The sequence below is a fragment of the Aegilops tauschii genome, chromosome 5 (genome assembly GCF_002575655.3).
Source record: "Aegilops tauschii subsp. strangulata cultivar AL8/78 chromosome 5, Aet v6.0, whole genome shotgun sequence".
Taxonomy (NCBI): Eukaryota; Viridiplantae; Streptophyta; class Magnoliopsida; order Poales; family Poaceae; genus Aegilops; species Aegilops tauschii.
The window spans coordinates 410,759,945-410,781,995 of record NC_053039.3 but is presented as its reverse complement, the minus strand read 5'-3'; the positions used below and the strand labels follow the sequence as shown (position 1 = coordinate 410,781,995).

The window sequence follows — 22,051 nt, the reverse complement described above, 5'->3', positions numbered from 1 at the left end:
ACGTCATCTTCTAAGATCATGATAACTCGCCATGACGTCACCTGTCATTAATTTTATACAAATCCAAAATCATATATGTATCTTCATTTTTAATGAACCTCCGAAAATCGAGGCATCGACCCTGTTACATATCCAATTTGGAGCTCCTCGATTCCCGCGCATGCCACTTATCCATTCGCCTTATAAATAGGGCCAGGGGTCATTTTCACTTTCCCCCCTCAGCCTCTTTGTCTTCATCGTCTTCCTCGCGACGTGTTGCTCTCGAGCCCAGCCGCCACCATCGATCCTCTCCTCTGCATCACCATTGGCCGCTGCATCAACCTGATTAGTCCAGATCTTGCTCGCTCGCCTCTGCCGCTCCAGCAGCCTCGGTAAGTTCTTCCTCCTTCCCCCTCTGTAGATCTCATTAGGGTTCGTACGAGCTCATGGAGGTTCAGCACTGTTCTTCACTTGTTCTTCGCTGTAGCATGAATTTTTGATTCAAACTTGATATTTTCCTGTGCGACAATAGCCATAGTCCTTCTTTCCTCATCAGAGCATCTCTTTTTAGGTAGAAAATCCAATCTGGACCTTTATAAACTGTTCTAGTACCAATATTTAGGTCTGAATATATTTTCATTTTCTGACACACGGTAGATCCAAAATTGTGATATCAGTCTGTGAAAACTGTTTTTCATCACTTAGTCATTTTCCAACTTCAGATCTATACTTTCAATATCTGTGTAGGCGGTTTAACTCAGAAAATAATAATCCGCCAGGTACCATTAGTCCCCTCTTAAACCGCCAATTGCTCATCTCTGCAACTTGATAACGTCAATCTCCGGTTTAACACTTTTGCATGCTTCAACACTTTATGCCTTTTAACCTTTAGCGGATTAACCATGAATCTTAAACCGGCACAAACCTTCTTCCAGGTTATCGAATAAATGGCCAAGTCCTTTTATTTCTGCAACTGGGTTCAATCCCGGGTTATAGAAGAAGAGCTGAACGGGTGTGTTGCTACTGGCGCTTTAGCCAAAAAGGAAGACATCCACTGGAGAACCCCTGGTCCTGAAAATCCTCCTGAACCCAAGGAAGGGGAAGTGATCATTTTTGTTGACCATCTGAGTTGAGGATTCAGCCCTCCCGGATCAAAATTTTTCTGTGATGTGCTTCATTTCCTCCAACTTCACCCTCAAGATATTGGACCTAACTCCGTATCCAATATTTGCAATTTTCAAGTGTTGTGTGAAGCTTACCTGCAAGAGGAGCCCACGATTGAACTCTTCAGAGATTTCTACTATTTAAACCGTCGTACAGAATTTGTGGACGGGCCCAATACTGAACTTGGCGGGGTTTCAATCCAAAAGAGAAAAGATGTCAGCTTCCCTCACGCTAACCATCATAGCCACCCCAAAGATTGGAAGCAAACTTGGTACTACTGCCAAGATACATCTCCAGCCGGCGAGAATCCTCTGCCGGGTTACCGTGCTCACCGGCTTACCAGTACACATCCACTCCCCCAAAGACCCAGTGCCAAGGAATGGGCCAAGTATGCACCACAGCTTTCAAGGCTCAGAGCCTTTGTGGCAAACGGTTTAACAAGCATTGATTTTGTCCGTTGCTGGGTGTCTTGGAGTATTTTGCCTTTAAGCCATCGCCCCGGTTTAATGTGTGAATACACAGGGGATGTGAAAGACCCTCAACGCCACACTGATATTCAGCTGACTGATGCTGAAATTACTGAATCCGTCAAGAAAATGTTGAATGAACCGGTGGCCGACTGTAGCAAAACAGGGCTTAGTCCTTTCTGCGCTTCAAATAAACTGCCAGCTGTAAGAATTGCCCAACTCCTGCTTTAATCCATATTCTTAATACTCCCTTATGATCTTTTCAATCTTTAACAGGGTGATGATCCATTCTGGAAGAGGAAACCACGGGATAAACCGGCCAAAACAACTCGTCCCAAGACCAAGGCCAACAAGAAGCCCGCCAAGAGGAAAACCGTCGAGTCTGCCGAGCTAAAGATTGATGATGACAATGATAACCCGGAGTCAGAGGTAGAACTTGATTCACTTGGCTCCTTTTTCATACACCTCATTGACAATAATTGTTATCAGGACGATGCAGAAGCTAGCCGTGCAAGTGACGCAGAGGTAATTATTCTCTCATCCGGCTCAGAACCTCTGCCCACACAGAAAACCCTACAAGCAAACATGAAAGTAAGATTTTCTCACCCTCTAGCTCACTTGGATCCAAACTTTCTTTTGAAGAAACAGCAACACGAAGCTCGCCGCACAACCCGGCATAGCGGCCATGTGGTAACTTCTTCCGGTTTACCAAACATGCCGGTTCGTAAACGCCGCCCAAAGGTCTCTTGTACTTCTGACACATATTATCCCAAGGCGGGTTATTTCCGACAACCTCTTAATCCATCTGATTCAAATTATCAGGGAACTTCCCATTCTTCCTCTGGCGAGTCAACAGGAATGCAAATTCCAACCCTCAAAACGGCTCCTAGGTGAGCATATTTAACTGACCCTTCATATCTTATACTACATCTTTATACTGACCTGATATATACTTATTATTTTCAGGGCCCAAGCCAGAGCCAGAAAAAGGGCCAAACTAAATAAGCCGGCTGATGATAGCATTCCAACTGATCCGGAAAAGACCCCGGAACAGTCTAATCCAAATACCGAAGCTATTCTTGATGATCCGCCACCGCAAGATCATGAAATCTTAGTTGAACATATGGAAGTTGATCTGATGATTCATGCTGATAAACCGCCCAGCCCAATTAAAGCTGCTGATGACAAAATTGACAACGTTGTGGTTACTGGCATTGGTTACACAACCCCAGGCAACCCCACTGCTCTGTCAAAACACAGTGCCAAAGAAGAAATCTCTGTTGTTGATAAAGGCAAGTGGAAGGTAGACTTGGAAAGCTACGCGCAAGATATTCATTCTGGGTTTTTAAACCGTTTGTACACAAGCCGTGACTATGAAGCCGGTTTACTGAATATGATGAAGGAGCGATATGAGGTAAATGCTGTTAACTCTGCATAAATATTCTTCCCTTAGCCGCCAAGTTTATGGGACATAAAAGAATAGAATATTCTGTAAACTTCCAAGAACCATATAGATCAACTCCAGTAGCCCCCAAGGGCCGGTTTATACTGTCAATATGAACCGGGACTTGTAGAATAACAACTCTTCACTTTTGCCTATGCAGCCCCAAGGGCCGGTTTATACTTTCAAGATGAACCGGGACTTTAGAATAACAACTCTTCAAATTTTCCTATGTAGCCCCTAAGGGCCGACTTAACAAATATGTTAAGTTGGGACTAATTATGCTGTAAGGCTCAAAATTCTTGTTTAGGACCTTTGTAAACCGGTTGACCACCGAGCTGATAGTGGAAGAAAAATCATAGTTTTGACTGGAGCAAATATGCATTAGCCCCCAAGTGCCAAGAATAATACTTGTATTGAGCTTGGGACTTGTAATTTTTTTGATAAGAAGCAATAGACATTAGCCCCCAAGTGCCAAGTATATTACTTATTATGTGCTTGGGACTTTGAATATGCACTGTCATCTCATAAATTGCTTGTCTCTTGCAGGCTGAGCTTATCAAGAAGGAATCCCAAATCGCCGACCCTCAAGAAAATATCAAATCACAACAAGCAGGGACTTCCAAGGCCAAGGATGAACTGACCAGTGCCTTAGCAGCAATGGAAAAACTGAAGGAAAGCTTCAAAAAGGAGCAAGCAGGTTGGGATATAGAAAAGTCAACTCTGCTGAAAAGGGCTGAGGATGCTGAAGCGGCCCTTAATCCGATAGCGGAGGAGCTGACTGGCTTGAAACAACAAATAAATGCCATGACCACTGCCTTTTTGGTAAATAGCTTTTTCATAAGCTTTAAACATGTATTATCTAATAAACTGTCGGTTTACAGACGTTTTTGATGATGCAGGAACCCGCGTTGCTCATCTTGGCTCAGATATGCGGCAAAAACTGAAAGCCGCCTATACACTTATAGAGTAGTTATATACCGGCGTACAACGGGTTATCTGCACAGCTTCCCATAACAAACCGCCCCCAACCTTGATCAAGGAGACGTTGGAAAGGTTGGCGATGATGCCTGCCGGGTTTGAAGAACTAAAGGAATCAGCTGCCAGGGCGGGTGCTCTTACTACACTAACTCGGGCCAAAGCATGGATATCTGATCTTGATCCGGCCGATTTGGGAAACGGCTACCCGAGCATAAAGGAGGACGGGTCAGACTTTAATACTGATGACCTCGGAGCCCTGACAAGGGAAATGCGCCCATTGGCTAGCAAATTGGCAGAAGAGACCGTTCTTTCACATTATCAGTCGATTTATGATGCCAACAACAAGAGAGTTAAAGCGCCAACTTATGATGCTCCAAATCTTATTCTTCCAATCCATAAGCATACATATGCCCCTGATGTCGATCCCGCCACACTTATAAGTGATGAAGCTGTATTCAAAGCCTTAACTAGGATCGATTGGACAACCATTAACTTCCAGCCACTGGGTAGAGAAGAGGAAGATGAACCGGCGCTGGATGATCCGCGACCTTCAAGTCAGCCAAGCCAAGATTCATAAACCGGGGCCGGTTTAGCATCTGCTTTCTACAAGACTTGTTAAAAACAATTATTCTTTTGGGCACCAAATGCCTTGTAATAGGTTAGCTTAAAATCTTAATCTGCTATGCTATCGTGCATATTTACTTTGCATGACACTGCTAATCCACCATGTTAAGATATGCCATGTATGCTTATGATACTAGCAATTTTGAATCTATTCCTGCATACAATAGATTAAAAGTGTTCTGGCGGTTTACCGCAAGACGGGTTATAATGCCCAATATAAAGCCATGGGAAACTAACATAGTTTATAACCAAGGCTGGACTTAAGGATAACCATATATAATTGAAAATATATCATACCTGTGATATTTGATCACACTGTTGGTTTACCAAGCCAGTGTGATAAGGGTGATAACCCAAAATTTGAGCACTGGTAATTATCATATATTGCCGTCTTATGAACAAAGCCAGGCCGGGTTAATAAACACCGAATATTATCTTATCTCATACTGGCGACTTATAGTTGAAAGCCAGGCCGGGTTAATAAACACCGGGTAGTTTCATGTATAAACCATAAGGCATCACAGCCCTCATCGGCTTTTTAACCATGTATTACTGTGTCACATGAGAAAAAACCTCAAAAAATGTTCAAATCAAACAATAACAAAAAATCAAGGCTTTCATAGGCGGCCAGGCCTAAAATTCAAGTGCTTTCACGGGCCGCACAGCCACTGAGTTAAACCTTTATACAAACCTTATAAGCCGGACCTCACGCAATCAATCGTCGTTTTAACATTGACAAGTTCAGGGTCTGTATAAGATTGACTTGTCAAAAGTACGGCGGGTCGTTCCAGGATTACCTGGGTGGAGTGGCAGACTTAAAAAGGTAGGATAACCCAGGGTTTTAGGTGAATACACTTGGCTTCCAAGCCTGGCTTTTAAGCCTATTACAAGGGTCATAAAAACTCTTGTCCTTTAGAACAAAGAGCCCCCAAGCAATATTTTTGAGCTCTGCTCAGTGGGCACCTATGTTTGAGTTGCGCATTGCAACAGACTCTCTTTGGTCCCTTTAACCTGGGTAGCAAGTCCCCAAGTCAATTTTTTTAATGGCCTATAAGCCGGATCAAAGGGTAATCATAACTTCTCTCTATAAGTCGGAAGGCCCCAAGTGACCAAAAACTCATCATGTGAAAAGAAAATGGCAGAGGCCCGACTTTAGCAGGGATGCCGGCTTTATTATATTAATCATAATATATACATTGTCAAAATATGTACATCAGAAGAGCCAGTGGCTCAAGTATAGTAGGGCCGAAGATGAGCCATACTCCACGGCCGGTGCGTCTCCTCCTCCGACTTACATGATTCCTTGTGCTCTCGAACGTTGATAAGATAGTATGACCCATTGTTCAGATTCTTGATGACCACAAAGGTTCCTTCCCAAGGTGGGGATAACTTGTGCATATCAGTCTGATCCTGGATGAGTCGGAGCACCAAATCACCTTCTTGAAAAGTTCTGGTTTTAATCCTGCGGCTGCGATAACGACACAGATCTTGCTGGTAAATCGCTGAACGAGCCACTGCGATGTCACACTCCTCATCTAACAGGTCAAGTGCGTCCTGACCTGCTTTTTCATTGTCAGCTTCAACATAAGCCGCCACGCGAGGTGAGTCATGACAGATGTCACTAGGGAGAACTGCCTCTGCTCCGTAAACCATGAAGAAAGGCGTGTAACCTGTAGACCTGTTGGGGTGGTGTTAATGCTCCATAACACATAAGGTAACTCCTCCACCCAACAACCCAGTGTCCTCTGTAGGGGAACCATAAGCCGGGGCTTGATGCCTCTCAAGATCTCTTGATTGGCTCTCTCGGCTTGACCATTAGGTTGGGGGTGAGCCACTGATGACACGTCAAGCCGGATGTGCTCGCGTTGACAAAATTCTTTCATAGCACCCTTGGATAGGTTAGTGCCATTATCAGTTATGATACTGTGGGGAAAACCAAAATGGAAAATCACCTTTTTAATGAACTGAACCGCCGTTGCCGCGTCACATTTACTGACTGGCTCTGCCTCGACCCACTTTGTAAATTTGTCAACCGCCACCAGGAGATGTGTCTTTTTGTCTCTGGACCTTTTGAAAGGTCCAACCATATCAAGCCCCCAGACTGCAAATGGCCAAGTAATTGGAATCATCCTCAAATCTTGAGCCGGCACATGGGCTCGTCGTGAAAATTTCTGACATCCATCACACTTACTGACCAGGTCTTCAGCATCAGCATGAGCTGTCAGCCAGTAAAATCCATGACGAAAGGCTTTAGCCACAAGAGACTTAGAGCCGGCATGATGACCACAATCTCCTTCATGAATCTCACACAGAATCTCATGGCCTTCTTCTAGAGAAACACAATGTTGAAAGGCCCCTGTAACACTGCAGTGATGCAGCTCTCCATTGACAATTGTCATTGACTTAGACCGCCGGGTTATTTGCCTGCCTAAAGTTTCATCCTCAAGTAACTCGCTCCGGGTCATATAAGCCAAATATGGAACTGTCCAATCAGGAATTACATGAAGAGCCGCCACCAATTGTGCTTCTGGGTCAGGAATAGCCAAATCCTCCTCTGTAGGTAATTTGACCGACGGGTTATGCAAGACGTCAAGAAAGACATTAGGCGACACCGGTTTACGTTGAGAACCCAACTGGCTTAAGGCATCAGCCGCTTTATTTTTTCTCCGATCAATGTGCTCAACTTGATAACCCTTGAAGTGACCAGCAATAATGTCCACCTCTCGTCGATAAGCCGCCATGAGTGGATCCTTAGAATCCCAAGTACCAGAGACTTGTTGAGCCACCAAATCTGAGTCACCAAAGCACCTTACCCAGCTTAAGTTCATCTCCTTAGCCATCCGAAGACCGTGGAGCAGGGCCTCATATTCAGCTGCATTGTTAGTGCGAGGGAACACCAAATGGAGAACATAACAAAATTTATCACCTCGAGGGGAAGCTAGCACAACTCCAGCCCCCGAGCCATCCAATTGCCTGGGCCCATCAAAGTGAATAGTCCAATATGTGTTATCTGGCTTTTCCTCAGGCATCTACAACTCTTTCCAGTCATTGATGAAATCCACCAGTGCCTGAGACTTGATGGCCGTGCGAGGCATATATTTCAAACCATGAGGACCAAGCTCAAGGGTCCACTTGGCTATCCGACCTGTGGCTTCTCTGTTCTGAATAATATCCCCTAAAGGAGCAGAACTAACCACAGTGATGGGATGACCCAAAAAAATATTGCTTAAGCTTCCGACTAGCCATGAACACCCCATATACAAGTTTCTGCCAGTGTGGATATCTCTGTTTGGACTCAATAAGCACCTCGCTGATGTAGTAAACCGGCCTTTGAACCGAATATCCCTTGCCTGCCTCCTTCCGTTCCACCACAATAGCCACGCCGACAGCCCGGGCATTGGCAGCCACGTACAACAACAATGGCTCTTTATCAACAGGAGCGGCCAGAACAGGTGGCTCAGCCAGCTGCTTCTTGAAGTCCTCAAATGCTGCATTAGCGGCATCACTCCAAACAAAATTATTTGTCTTTTTCATCATCTGATACAGAGGGATAGCCTTCTCTCCCAACCGGCTTATGAACCGGCTTAGCGCCGCAATACGACCCGCCAGTCGTTGAATATCGTTGACACACGCCGGTTTAGCCAGAGAAGTAATGGCTTTGATGTTCTCCGGATTAGCTTCGATGCCTCTGTTAGACACCAGAAAGGCCAAGAGCTTGCCTGCCGGCACACCAAAAACACACATGGCCAGGTTAAGCATCATCTTATAAACCCGGAGATTATCAAAGGTTTCCTTCAAATTGTCTATCAACGTCTCCTTCTTTCTGGATTTCACCACAACATCATCCACATAAGCATGAACATTGCGCCCAATCTGATTATGAAGACAATTCTGCACACATCGCTGGTAAGTCGCTTGGGCACTCTTGAGTCCAAAGGGCATAGACACATAGCAGAAGGCTCCAAAGGGAGTTATGAAAGCTATCTTCTCCTGGTCCTTAACTGCCATCTTGATATGATGATAACCACAATAAGCATCCAAAAAACTCAAACGCTCACAACCAGCTGTAGCATCAATAATCTGATCAATATGAGGGAGAGCAAAAGGATCAGCCGGACAAGCCTTGTTTAAATCTGTGTAGTCCACACACATATGCCAAGTGCCGTTCTTCTTAAGTACCAGCACCGGGTTAGCTAACCACTCAGGATGAAAAACCTCAAAAATAAACCCAGCCGCCAAGAGCTGGGCTACCTCCTCACCAATGGCCTTACGCCTTTCTTCATTGAAACGACGAAGAAACTGCTTGACCGGTTTAAACTTGGGATCAATATTGAGAGTGTGCTCAGCGAGTTCCCTCGGTACACCTGGCATGTCAGAAGGTTTCCATGAAAAGATGTCCCGGTTCTCACGGATGAACTCGATGATCGCGCTTTCCTATTTCGGATCCAGATTAGCACTGATACTTAACTGCTTGGATGAATCGCCAGGAACAAAATCAACCAGCTTGGTATCATCTGCCAATTTAAACTTCAAGACCAGATCATGCTCTGTAGTTGGCTTTTCCAAAGATGTCATATCCACCGGATCAACATTGTCCTTATAAAATTTTAACTCCTCCGTTGCACAAACCGACTTAGCATAAGCTGCATCACCTTCTTCGCATTCCAAAGCTATCTTTCGGCTCCCATGCACTGTGATGGTCCCCTTGTAACCCGGCATCTTGAGCTGCTGATAAACATAACAAGGCCTTGCCATGAACTTACCATAAGCCGGCTGCCCAAACAGAGCATGATAAGGGCTCTTGATTTTTACCACTTCAAAGGTCAATGTCTCTGACCTAGAGTCATGATCATCTCCAAAAGCAACTTCCAAAGCTATCTTACCAACCGGGTACGCCGATTTACCAGGCACCACGCCATGGAAAATAGTGTTTGACGGTTTAAGATTTTCATCTGTCAACCCCATGCGACGGAAAGTTTCATAATAAATGATATTGATGCTGCTCCCTCCATCCATGAGTACTTTGGTGAACTTATACCCTCCGACCTGAGGTGCGACCACCAACGCCAGGTGACCCGGATTATCAACCCGGGGCGGGTGATCTTCCCGACTCCACATAATGGGCTGCTCAGACCAGCGCAAGTAACGGGGAATTGCCGGTTCAACGGCGTTCACCGCCCTTTTATGAAGCTTCTGATCCCGTTTGCACAAACTTGTGGTGAAGACGTGGTACTGCCCACTATTCAACTGCTTTGGGTTACTCTGATACCCAGATTGCTGCTGTTGATTCCCCTGACCTGATTGTTGATGGTAGCCACCCTAATTGCCTTGATTGCCTTGGAATCCAGAGCTAGAACCGCCACCGCCATAACCCGGTCCATGAGAGCTGGATCCTGAACCACCACCCGGCCCATGATCGTCTTGGAAAAGATTGGAATTTTTGTACTTCTTCATAATGAAGCAATCCTTGCAGAGGTGGCCAGACGGTCTTTCCTGTATCCCATGTCTTGGGCAGGGCTGATTTAGCAGCTGCTCAAGATTGAAGCCTGACCCTCCAGTCCGTGGGGGCGGTTTACCCTTACGACGCTGACCATTATTCTGCATATTGGTGTTAGCCACAAAGTCCAAACTATTATCAGCTTTGTGCTTACCGTTGTTTCCATGGCTCGCCGGGTTATGCTGCTGCCCCCTGGTGATGCTGCTCTTCTTTCCCTTTCCCGACTTTTCATCATCAGACTCGGGGTCCTTGGTACCATCAGAGTCAGCATACTTAACCAGAGCCGCCATGAGTGTCCCCATGTCATTGCAGTGACGTTTGAGCCGCCCTAATTTCTGCTTCAGGGGCGTGAAACGACAATTGTTCTCCAACATTAAGACTGCTGAATCGGCATTGATGCGATCCGATGAGTGCAGGATTGTGACTCACCTTCTTCTTGGACACAGGAGGCCAAATCCACGATTGACATGGGCTGCTTGCACATATCTTTAAAGTTTTAGATAAACCGGGCTTTTAACTCGGCCCATGACCCAATGGAGTTGGCTGGAAACCCCTTCAACCAAGTACGAGCTGTCCCTTCCAACATCATGGTGAAGTACTTAGCGCATGCAGCATTGTCAACATCCAATAGTTCCATCGCCATCTCATAACTCTCAACCCATGTTTCAGGAGGTAAATTGGCAGTGTATTTGGGCACCTTACGGGGACCCTTGAAATCCTTGGGCAAACGTACATTACGCAAAGCCGGCACCAAACATGGCACACCCAGAGTCCTGAAGGTCACACCTGTCTCCACCGAAGTTGTCGGACAAACCGGGGAATGCTGACGAGCCGTATACTGAGACGCCAACTAAGCCTCTCGACGCGCTCTTCCTTGATCCACGACGTTCTGGGCATTAATCCCACCACCTGCCGGGTTATGTCCACGGGGCGGGTTATGGTTCCGTCCACTGCTTGACACGGTCGGTTCCTCAATATGCCTGCTATAACTCCGTCTTGGGCGAGGGGCTGAATGAATCCTCTCACGACTGTAAGAATAAGCCTGCTGCTGAACCAATGCCGTCTGAAGAAGCTCTCTAGCCCATCGCATCTCAACTGCTGTTGGAGACTCGCCTTCAATTGGAAGAGCCGCAAATCGTGATGCGGCAGCGATCATGTTGTCCAAGGGGTTAGAATAATGACCCGGTGGCGTCGGCATGTGCTGCGGTGGGATATTGTCTTGACGAGGCGGGTCCGTCATGTGCGACTGAACCGGCGCTCCCGTTCCAGGCGTTTCAACCCGGTTTACCACTGGCTGGTTACTGGTCCCTGCTCCGGGCGTGTTTAAGAGATTTATCGCCTTGTAAACCGGAGGCAGGCGAGTCTGATGCCTTCTCCTCATGACGTCATTTGAAGCGTTCTGACCTAGCATGAGCCGGAAAGACTCTGATTGAATCCGCTGCGCCTGAACATCCAAAGCGGCCTGCTCCGCGGCCATCCTAGTGTTTTCTGCGTTCAGCTCTTCCTTGGCCTGTGCTATCTCATCCCGCAACTTTGCAACCGCCGCGTTATGCTGATCCTGATCTGCCGGATTAACCACCGTTGTTAACAACGCTGTCAGCTTATCCAACAAGTTGGTTAAGACCTGAGCCGGCGGGCGCACAGGGCCTCCTGCCCCGACAGCCGTTGCCGCTGCTGATCCGGAAATCATCTCTATGGCAGTTGATGAGTGCTGCACTGGCTGTGTTCCGGCCATGAAGATCGCGATCATGGTCGGCGGCTTATAGGGGTCCGGAATACTGTCGCCATCGGAACAACCCCCAAGCCGGCCGTCTTGCAGTTGATACAATGACTCGGTCTCACCGTTGGATGACTCGCCATCCGAGTAGACAACTGTCTCACCGTCAGATACCGATCTATCCTCAGGTTCCGCACCATGGATGAATCCCACGAAGGCATGAGTCATGGCGGGCTGAACTCGGGCGGGTCTTCCACGCTGAGCCGTCTCGATGATGTCGGTGTAGATGTCCGGCTCAGGGCCCGGTTCGCCGATCTTGCCAATGAAGACATGAATTCCACCAAAGGGGACCCGATACCCGTAGTCAATTGAGCCGGCCTCGGGGCCCCAGCCTGCATCGTCGATGTAGAGCTTGCCGCGATGACTCTTGGTCATCCGGCCCACAGCGTATCCCTTGATCCCTTCGAAGTTGCCCTTTAAGAACTCGAAACCACCGTGCGCTGGCCCCATGGTGGGCGCCAACTATCGTGGGTTTGTCACGGTAGATGTCCTAGTGTGAGGACTTAGTCGTGGAGCCATCGCAACGTGGTTAACTTAAAGGGGTTAATCGGGTCAAAGGACACAGGGAATTATACTGGTTCGGCCCCTTGCGGTGAAGGTAAAGGCCTAATCCAGTTTGAGGTGGTATTGCTAGGGTTTTGATGACCAGGGAGCGAATACGCTTAGCCTGGCTCTCGATCTGTTATTTGTTGTCCCTAAACCGCCGCCGGGTCGTCCCTTTATATACTCAGGTTGACGCCCGGCGGTTCACAGAATCCCGGCCGGCTCATAATCATGTCCAGCTCGGTATCCACTCTTTCCTATCTTACAATACAAGTCATACACCTATGGCATTTCACATCTATGGGCTCTAACCCGCCTTTGGGCTTCGGGCCTTCTTATTAAGTCTCCTTCATAAGTCGCCATCTTCTGTGTCTTCATGGGCTTCAATACCGGTAAATCATCATGAGCATAACCCGGCCCCTCCTGGGCGGTTTACACTCAATAGTTATATCCCCAACAAGGTGGAAGCTTCTGCACTAGCTGTAGAGTTTGGTTGTCAGACTGGTGTGATGCCCTTCATATATTTGGGACTGCCTGTGGGAACTACAAGACCTAAAATTTTAGATATGATGCCTCTTATGGATTGCATGGAGACACTACAAGAAATATGTCAACTAGTGACCTTATGTCAGTGACCCTGGAAGAATTGGTCATAGATCTATGACCATTTCAGACCAATTGGTCAAAAGCTGTTCGGGGGGCTCCAAACCCTAAACTATAACGACCATTTTGGTCAGAAAGGTCGTAATTTCCTTACACGAAATGGTCATAAAGCAGATAGTACAGGTCCGCTGCCTTATTTCTAGCTGATCATGACCAATATAGATGGTCATAACCTTGTAAATTGTGGTGGGTTGCCATGACTAGGCGCCACCTCATCAGTTTTGCCTATGTGTCATGTCCATGTGGCAGTTTTTGCCATAGGTTGTGAAGCAACCTATATTTCTGTCATTCCCAAAATTCCCAAAAAAATCTCATAAATTCTTTGGGTCATATCTTCGTCAAATATGTAAAAAACCTTAATTGCCTAGTTCAAAAATAATTCAAAAATATCCATTTCCCTATTCTGTTCAAAAAACACTTTGTGAAGGAAGTACCACTTTGGCATGTCCAAATCGTATCCATTTTCTACAGTGCTTTCCAATGCCCAAATAACCATCCTCCACCAAATGCCAGCTCAATCCCTTCATTATTTTGAGCCCAGCTTCAACATTTGTATTTATGTCCAGTGTGGTACTTTGCAAAGCAAGTACCACCTAGGCTCCTCCTTTTGAGCTGAAAATTTGTGAAGACGGGCTTCTTAGTAACTGATCATCCTCAGACAAAACTCACGCCCATTAACCATGTGCATTTCCCGTACCGCTAATCAAACACTTGGCTGCTTATTCATGTTTGAGCATCGATCGGTCTCCTCGTTAGAATCTTATGTTGTGATTTTCTTCCTAGCACCTACCTGGGGAGTGCCCAACCCACTAGACATGCCTAGGCCACCCAGAACACATGGCAATGCCACGGTCACGCGGTGACCATGCGGCGGGCATGCGAGTTTACGCGCTCTAGAGTTGGGGCCCTCGGCCACCGTCCAAACCTCGACGTATCGCCACCAAACCATGTATTTATGATTAAATTGGTACTTATGTAACTAGAAACAATTTTTGGAAAAAATAAATAGCAAACTATGAGGCAGATGCAGTTCAAATTTGACCCGCTTCCTACTGAATCGGCGGGAATTTGTCTTTTTCACCAGAGGTGGATCAAAACTTTTGACACCCAACCATTTTGTCAATTGTGCATTAAATATGGCCTAGTACTTTAGAAAATTGATTTGGTCCAATTTTGCAACAAATATATGGTAGGTCCTTCACAAAAAAAACTCATTTCAGGCACTCAGAAAATGGAAAATGAATTTTTCATGCAAAGAAAATGAAAACTCCCTTAGGAAACATTGTTTGGAATTCCAAGATGCACCCTTGTGCACAATATGAGATCATTTGAACAAACTATGCCATGAATGTGGCCATAAGATTGATCATTTGGCTTGAAAGCCATGAATCTTCACGCATGATAGCTCATTTTTGAGAACACTTTTTAAAAATAATTTCCGTATTACAAGTTTATTATTTTTCCTAGAAACTTTGGCACATATGATGACACAATCCGAAGGTTTTCCAATTTTTTGATTTTTTTGAATTTTTAAAGCCCGTTTCAAAATGTGGTCAAAACGGCGGGAATGACCGTTCCTAGCTAGTGGTTGAATCTTGGAGTTTTGCTGGTGTTTCTCTGATTAAATAGATACTTATGTACCTAGAAATCATTTAAAAAATAATGAGCAAACTACGAGGCAACTGCAGTTGAAATTTTACCCGCTTCCTGCTGAATCGGCGGAAATTTGTCTTTTTCACGAGAGGTGGATCAAAACTTTTGACACCCAACCACTTGGTCAATTGTGCAGTAAATATGTCCTAGTATTTTATAAAATTGATTAGGTCCAATTTTGCAACAACTATATGGTAGGTCCTTCACAAAAAAACCTCTTTTCGGGCACTCGGAAAATGGAAAATGAATTTTCCGTGCAAAGAAAATGAAAACTCCCTTATGAAACATTGTTTGGAATTCCAAGATGCACCATTGTGCACAATATGAGGTCATTCGAATAAACTATGCCATGAATGTGGCCATAAGATTGATCATTTGGCTTGAAAGCCATGAATCTTCACGCATGATAGCTCGTTTCTGAGAACACTTTTTTAAAATAATTGCCGTATTACAAGTTTGTTATTTTTATGGGAACTTGGCCACATATAATGAAACAATGCGAAGGTTTTCCAATTTTTTGATTTTTTTGAATTTTTTATGCCCGTTTCAAAATGCGGTGAAAACGGCGGGAATGACCGTTCCTAGCTAGTGGTTGAATCTTGGAATTTTTTTGGTGTTTCTCTGATTAAATAGATACTTATGTACCTATAAATGATTTTTGGAAAAAATAAAGAGCAAACTACAAGGCAGCTACAGTTCAAATTTGACCCGCTTCCTACTGAATCGGCGGAAATTTATCTTTTTCACGAGAGGTGGATCAAAACTTTTTACACCCAACCAGTTGGTCAATTGTGCATTAAATATGTCCTAGTATTTTAGAAAATTGATTTGGTACAGTTTTGCAACAAATATATGGTAGGTCCTTCACAAAAAAACCTCTTTTCGGGCACTCAAAAATGGAAAATGAATTTTCCGTGCAAAGAAAATGAAAACTCCCTTAGGAAACATTGTTTGGAATTCCAAGATGCACCATTGTGCACAATATGAGATCATTTGAATAAACTATGCCATGAATGTGGCCATAAGATTGATCATTTGGCTTGAAAGCAATGAATCTTCACGCATGATAGCTCGTTTCTGAGAACACTTTTTAAAAATAATTGCCGCATTACAAGTTTATTATTTTTTCTGGCAACTTTGTCACATATAATGACACAATGCGAAGGTTTTCCAATTTTTTGATTTTTTTTGAATTTTTTATGCCCATTTCAAAATGGGGTTAAAACGGCGGGCTTGACTGTTCCAAGCTAGTGGTTGAAACTTGGAAAACTTTTGATGTTTCTCTTATTAAATAGATACTTATTTACCTCTAAATTATTTTTGTAAAAAATAAAGAGCAAACTATGAGGCAACTGCAGTTGAAATTTGACCCGCTTCCTACTGAATCGGCAGAAATTGTTCTTTTTCACCAGAGGTGGATCAAGGCTTTTGACACCCAACCATTTGGTCAATTGTGCATTAAATATGGCCTAGTATTTTACAAAATTGATGTGGTCCAATTTTGCAACAAATATATGGTAGGTCCTTCACAAAAAAACTCATTTCGGGCACTCAGAAAATGGAAAATGAAATTTCCGTGCAAAGAAAATGAAAACTCCCTTAGGCAACATTGTTTGGAATTCCAAGATGCACCCTTGTGCACAATATATGATCATTTGAACAAACTATGAGGTAATTTTTGCTCAAATTTGCCCCGCTTCCTACTCAATGGGTGAACTTTGTTTTTTTCATAAGAGGTGGATCAAAAACTTTTGACATGTAACTATTTGGTCAATTTTACATAAAATATGGTCTAATATTTTGGAAAAATGGAGTTGTGCTTTTAGAACAAATATTTGGTAGCTTCTTCACAAAAAACCTTTTTATGCACTCGGAAAAATGAAAATAATTTTTTTGTGCAAAGAAAATGAAAGCTGTCGAACTATGACGTTGTTTGCCATTCCAAGATGCACACTTATGCAAAAAACGAGATCATTTTGACAAACTATGCCATTATTATGTTTAACAAAATCAGAGTTTTGGGTCTAAAATTTTGAGATTCAAGTGCGAGACAACCGGCCAATAAGACGGGAGGAACCGCCTTCACGCGGATCACCAAATTGGACGCAATCTGAGCCATCCATCATGCACCTATCCAACGGTGGAGCTTCTCCTGAGATCAAAAACCCTAACCCACCCACCCACCCTCCCCTCGATTCCCCAGATCCCCACCTGCCGCCACCCCAACTCACCCACCCACCGCTCACCCACCCTCTCTCCTCGACTCCCCAGATCCATCCTCGCGCTTGGTCGCGCCGCCCTCCTCCTCTCCGCGCTCCATGGCCAGCACCGCAGCCTCGTCTCCACGGCCGGCACCGTACCCTCTATGCTGGCTCCGCAACCCCTCCTACGACCGCGCCCGGAGCACGACGATGCCGCTGTTGCGCGCACTAATTCCCTCACCCTCCGCCGTCGTTGCCCTCTCGCCCTCCACCGCCGTCCTCTCCAATTCCCTCACCCTCCGCCGGTGACATCCACCCTCCCCCTCGCCTTCTTTCCCTACATAGGCCCAAGATGGAGCCGGTCAGACGACTCTCCGAGATCCGCGACGGCCACAGCGCATACGCGCCCCCTCCACCTCATCGTCACGGGATTCGAGCTTGGCCGCGACGGAGATGCTGGAGGTTTTCTCCTTCCCCACAATCGTGCGCCGCGGGAGGTGCCCACGTGCGTTTCTTCTCGGGCGACGACACAGCCGTGCGGTGGGTGGGATTTGACGCCGCTCTTCCGCTCCGCGCGAGGAGGGAGCCGGCGGCGGCTCGGCTGCTCCGACTCCATGGAGCCCTTCCAGGTCCCCTTCCCCTCTCGCTTCCCTTTTCATCTGTGCCACCGCCCATCTTCTGACCCAACACTTCGGATCCGATCTGGTTCGCTCCGGAGGCGCTGGGTTTGGGGATTTCCCTTCTCTGAAACACGTATGGTCGCTGATGCTTGATGTGCTACCGTTCTTGTAGTTGCTAGCAGAAGCAGAGCAGCCCACTGGTCATGGTGGTGCTATTCTTGTAGTCATAGTTTCACTTGTACTAAGGCCAAGTTTAGTCAATGCCAGTTAATCTTTGTCATGATGATTAGTTGATGAACCACCCAGGATTTTATCATACCTGAACTCAGCTCATTTCAGATCTGTGCTGGTTGTAGTATGGAACCTGCTTATAGATATGAGTTGCATCCCAGCCATTTTAACTATGATTGGTAGTATTACTTTAGATTTGATGGTGAAATAATTAAATTGATGATGTGCTTTTTGTTAACTATATTCTAATGCATGCATACATGAGGAATGCACGGGTTAACTCATCCTTATTGATTGACCCTCTCTATTAATTGATAATGTATGCTTTCCTTGTATTTAGTAATTTATATGGTTCTGGCCTCTTACAATTAAACATTATATCTGTTTTAATTGTAATACTGCATTATGGAACTGTTAAAAATTGATATTCTGGAATTATGCATCTTAATGGAATTTCTATGTGTTCTCGTAGTTTATTTTTGATATAGTATTGTTGTATGTTTGCCTGTTCTTCAAATCTTTTTTCTTTACAGTATTGGTTTGCACATTCTTTCTGCTCATTGTCTGATTTGATACAATTTGCTTTCAGATGGAATACCTTGAGGAGCGCCCCATCTCCCTGTGGACTGAGAAGACCACCGAGAAGGAGCAGTTCGGTGTTGGCTTCTACCCCATCTCGCTTGCCGAGAGGGTCGTCATCAGCATGAAACACAACAATGACGAGCAGTACGTGTGGGAGTCCCAGGCTGGTCGTTCTTTCACCGTCACTTGTGATACGTCTGGGGAGCAGCTCGGCAGGGGTACCAAGATGGTCCTCTACCTCAAGGACGACCATGTATGCAGTCCAAGCCTCCTATACAGTGATTGGTTTACTCTTCATGTTGTGGTTCTGTGCTTAGTTTAGCTGTATTGGATGTTTGCTTGTTTGGTTTATTCCTGATCTGAACTGTATGATTTTTGTGTCAGTTATGTCTGCCCTGCATAAGCTAAACTCTGTTAGATTCCATGATCAACTACTGCTGTTGTTGTATGGCAAACACCAAAGGCAAATCATATTTGTGATGCAGTTTCTGTAACTTGTCATTTCTAGATGGCTTGTTTATATTGGCAATTACACACCGATGATGATGTTTACTTGCACTGCTTAATTCTGTGACACTATCAAACTTATGTGAATATACTATGCTTGCTGTTGATCATTTGGTGCACTAGTATGCAGTTCTCGTTGTCAGTTCTTGTTTTCTTGATTCATTTATACTATATGATTCAGGTCTTATAGTTTGCTAGTAGGTAGCAAACTGTTGTTCTTTATGGGTGTACCATGCTATTGAAATTAAAATATGAACACAGATGGATGAGTTATTTATGCATATCACTTTCTTCTTTGTCATTCACTTGCAGTGCCTACTGTACTGATATGAAAGGTCAAGCATGGAGGTTTCAAGAGCATCCTTTCGTCCTGGTAATGTTTTTTGTTCCTTCTTAGTCTGCTGTAGTGGATCCTCTGAATCAAATCACGTTTCCTTTGTTCATCTTAATTAGAACATTTGGCCATTTGCGAATTATGGTTTGTTAATTGTAGATTATCTTTCTGGTGTGCCCGACAGAACTCTGCAGTTTGCTTGCTTTAGGACAACACAAGGTATGTTCTGTTTCCTCTCTTCTTATTTAGCTCTTCAGATTTAGCACCCACCATTAGTTTGCAGTACAGTCTCTATCAATCAAACTAATTGATTCACGCAAACATCCAGTAAATGGCTAAACTGCAGCTCTCAATGATTACTCTCCACTCTGAAATGCAGATCTGATTTCTCTCAATGTTCAGCGCCAAGGATCTCAATGTGGGGTGTGCTACTGCTATGGTGCCCACATTTGCTTCCATTTCTGCTCACAAGCATATGCACCTGCACGTCTAGTCTGTGGTAATTTGTTTTAGTCCGTGGTGGATCTCTCCATCTCTTGCATGCTCTGGTTGATCTTGGTTGGAACATTTGGCCATTTGCTATTATAGTTTGTAACTTGTAAATTATCTTCTTGTTCGCACTAGTCTAATTGCCCTATGTATTACACAACTTAATCGTCAACATGAATTGTTTGTGGAAATGCTTGTGTCATTGTCCAATTGTCTTATAAGTGTATGGATGTGGATGAGGTGTGTTGTATGTTATCAATTGGCATCTAAATTAGTTCATCTTCCCACTTCCCTACCTGCTATTATGTGCTTGCAAGCTCAAATTTTGTGCTTCTATTACTACCTGCTATAATGTGCTTGCGTGCTTAAATTTTGTGCTTCTATTGCTATGGGCCGATCTTTTGCGGTAAAATAATGATGTTAGATGTCTGTTGGTTGCTGTATATGGGGAAGACGAATTGAATCCTGCAGTGTACTTGTCAATTCTAGCTTACATTGGTGTTTTTGATCCTGTTCTAATTAATGTGTATAGTTCAAGCCCTTCTTTCTATCTAAATGTGTGCACTGAAGTTCAGTTGCCTTCTGAAAAATTATTGGTGCATTTTTTGTTTCTCACATACAAAATAGCTTGCTCATTTCAACTATGGCATCCCTACTGTTAACTTTCATATTGTGTCGCTGTTTTCTTGTAGGAGAGTATCTCATTTTAACTAGCTGGAGAACAAAAAGCATGGTACTAGCCCAATTTGTGTGTTGTCATTCTAAATAGCTATCCTTTTCTTGAATGGTCTGTTGGTAATATATTTGCCCCAGTTTTTTGATTCTTCTCTACTGATTCATGTAACAGGGCGACCGAGGAAGGCATGTTGTCTATTTTCTTGAAGGCCGTTTTGTTTGTTCCCAGCCCTAACTATGGTTGTCCAGCTAGTTCGGCATGTTGTTCATATCACTATGGTAGTCCAACGAGTTTGGCATGTTGTGAGTTTGGCATATTCATGACGGGAGCAGGTGCCAGTTTGTGATTGCTTGTAAAGCTTGTAAAGTACTGTATTACACTTGTAGTCATTACTGTGATTGCCACTGTATTACAGTTGTAAGGATCTGGTTGAAGTATTATGTGTGCTTTTTGTCTGTCCATTTAAATACTGATTCAAATATGAAGAATATGAGCCTGATAGATGGGACCCACTTACCAGAACATGACAAATGGGACCCAGTTACCGGAACCTAACAACTGGGACCCATCTGAGTAGTGGACCCTTCTTTTGGAAAAGAAAAGAAAAACTAAATTCGTTTAGACAAAAAGGCCACAACCCAACAATAAAAAAGGTTGCAATGTTGGGCTTGGCCCATGAAGCCGATCAAAAATTGATAGAAAAAATATATAAAAAGGCCGAATTGTTGGGCTAGGCCCATGTAGAAAATCGAATTGGACCGGGCTGATTCTTGTGCCACATCAGATTGCCACGTCGGATGCCTACGTGGCCTGGGGAGGCTGCTAGTGACCAAAACAAAACAGTAGGCATATTTTGGTCCTAAACGTCTACGACCTTCTCACAGAGTAGGTCGTTAATTTCAGTTTACGACCGCCAGCTTTTGACCTTCTGTTTTTGGTCACAAAAAGGTCGCAAATGAAAAACAATGACCTTTCAGTGACCAATAGTCAAGGTCACAAGTTGACATATTTCTTGTAGTGAGAGGAGAACCACTTCTAGCTCTTGGTTTTTGCCTCAAGGAAGCAAACTTTAATCGGTCAATTCTGTAATCTCCTCCTTGCCAATTCATTTTCTCTGCAGTTTATCCATTCCCCCTGGTATTATCAAGCAAGTGGAAAGAATCTAAAGATAGTGTCTTTGGAAAAAATATGGCCAGGAAAAGGGTCACTCTTTGGCAGGTTGGCCCTTGGTTTGTAGGCCCAAGAATAGGGGATGTCTGGGAATTTTAAACTTGGGTCTGCAGAAAAAGCTCTTCTCATGAAGCATCTCAACAAGTTCTACAACAAGGCTGATGTTCCCTGAGTTCATTTAATATGGAATTCTTACTACTTTGGTAGAATTCCACACGACACCACTTTATGTGGTTCTTTCTGGTGGAGAGTTGTCTCAAAGCTCATGGATAAATTTAGGTCAGTCACCAAGGTTAAGGTGAATTCTGGGGATACTGTCCTATTCTGGTCTGACCATTGGGAGATTGATAATGACTTCACCCCTCTACAGGCAAGATTTCCAAGGTTACACTCTTTCTGTTCAGATAAAGCCATTTCTGTTAAGGACTTTATGGATTGTGACAATATTTATG

At 44.5% G+C, this 22,051-nt stretch overlaps 1 protein-coding gene across 3 annotated transcripts; it reads left to right on the top strand.

Moving 5' to 3' along the window:
• The first annotated feature begins 17,010 nt into the window (after positions 1-17,010).
• LOC109751801 (uncharacterized) lies at positions 17,011-20,930 on the top strand. Of its 3 annotated transcripts, XR_012185061.1 has the most exons (7): positions 17,011-17,619; positions 18,431-18,676; positions 19,243-19,303; positions 19,424-19,483; positions 19,644-19,763; positions 20,446-20,486; positions 20,601-20,930. XR_012185061.1 is itself a non-coding variant. In XM_020310693.2 (5 exons), the coding sequence occupies exons 2-5, from the start codon at positions 18,558-18,560 to the stop codon at positions 19,647-19,649; spliced, it is 246 nt and encodes an 81-aa protein (XP_020166282.1). In that variant the 5' UTR covers positions 17,011-17,619; positions 18,431-18,557; the 3' UTR covers positions 19,650-19,944. The 3 variants fall into 3 exon arrangements, 1 of the variants encoding a protein (XP_020166282.1); XR_012185062.1 differs by lacking the exon at positions 20,446-20,486; XM_020310693.2 differs by lacking the exons at positions 20,446-20,486; positions 20,601-20,930 and having other exon boundaries at positions 19,644-19,944.
• Positions 20,931-22,051: the final 1,121 nt, after the last annotated feature.

Excerpts from the sequence above, each read along its gene's own strand:
- LOC109751801 (XM_020310693.2), top strand. The coding sequence starts at position 18,558 with ATGACGAGCAGTACGTGTGGGAGTCCCAGGCTGGTCGTTCTTTCACCG. Across the intron at positions 18,677-19,242 it reads TCTACCTCAAGGACGACCAT|TGCCTACTGTACTGATATGA; the intron begins GTATGCAGTCCA and ends ATTCACTTGCAG. Across the intron at positions 19,304-19,423 it reads AAGAGCATCCTTTCGTCCTG|ATTATCTTTCTGGTGTGCCC; the intron begins GTAATGTTTTTT and ends TGTTAATTGTAG.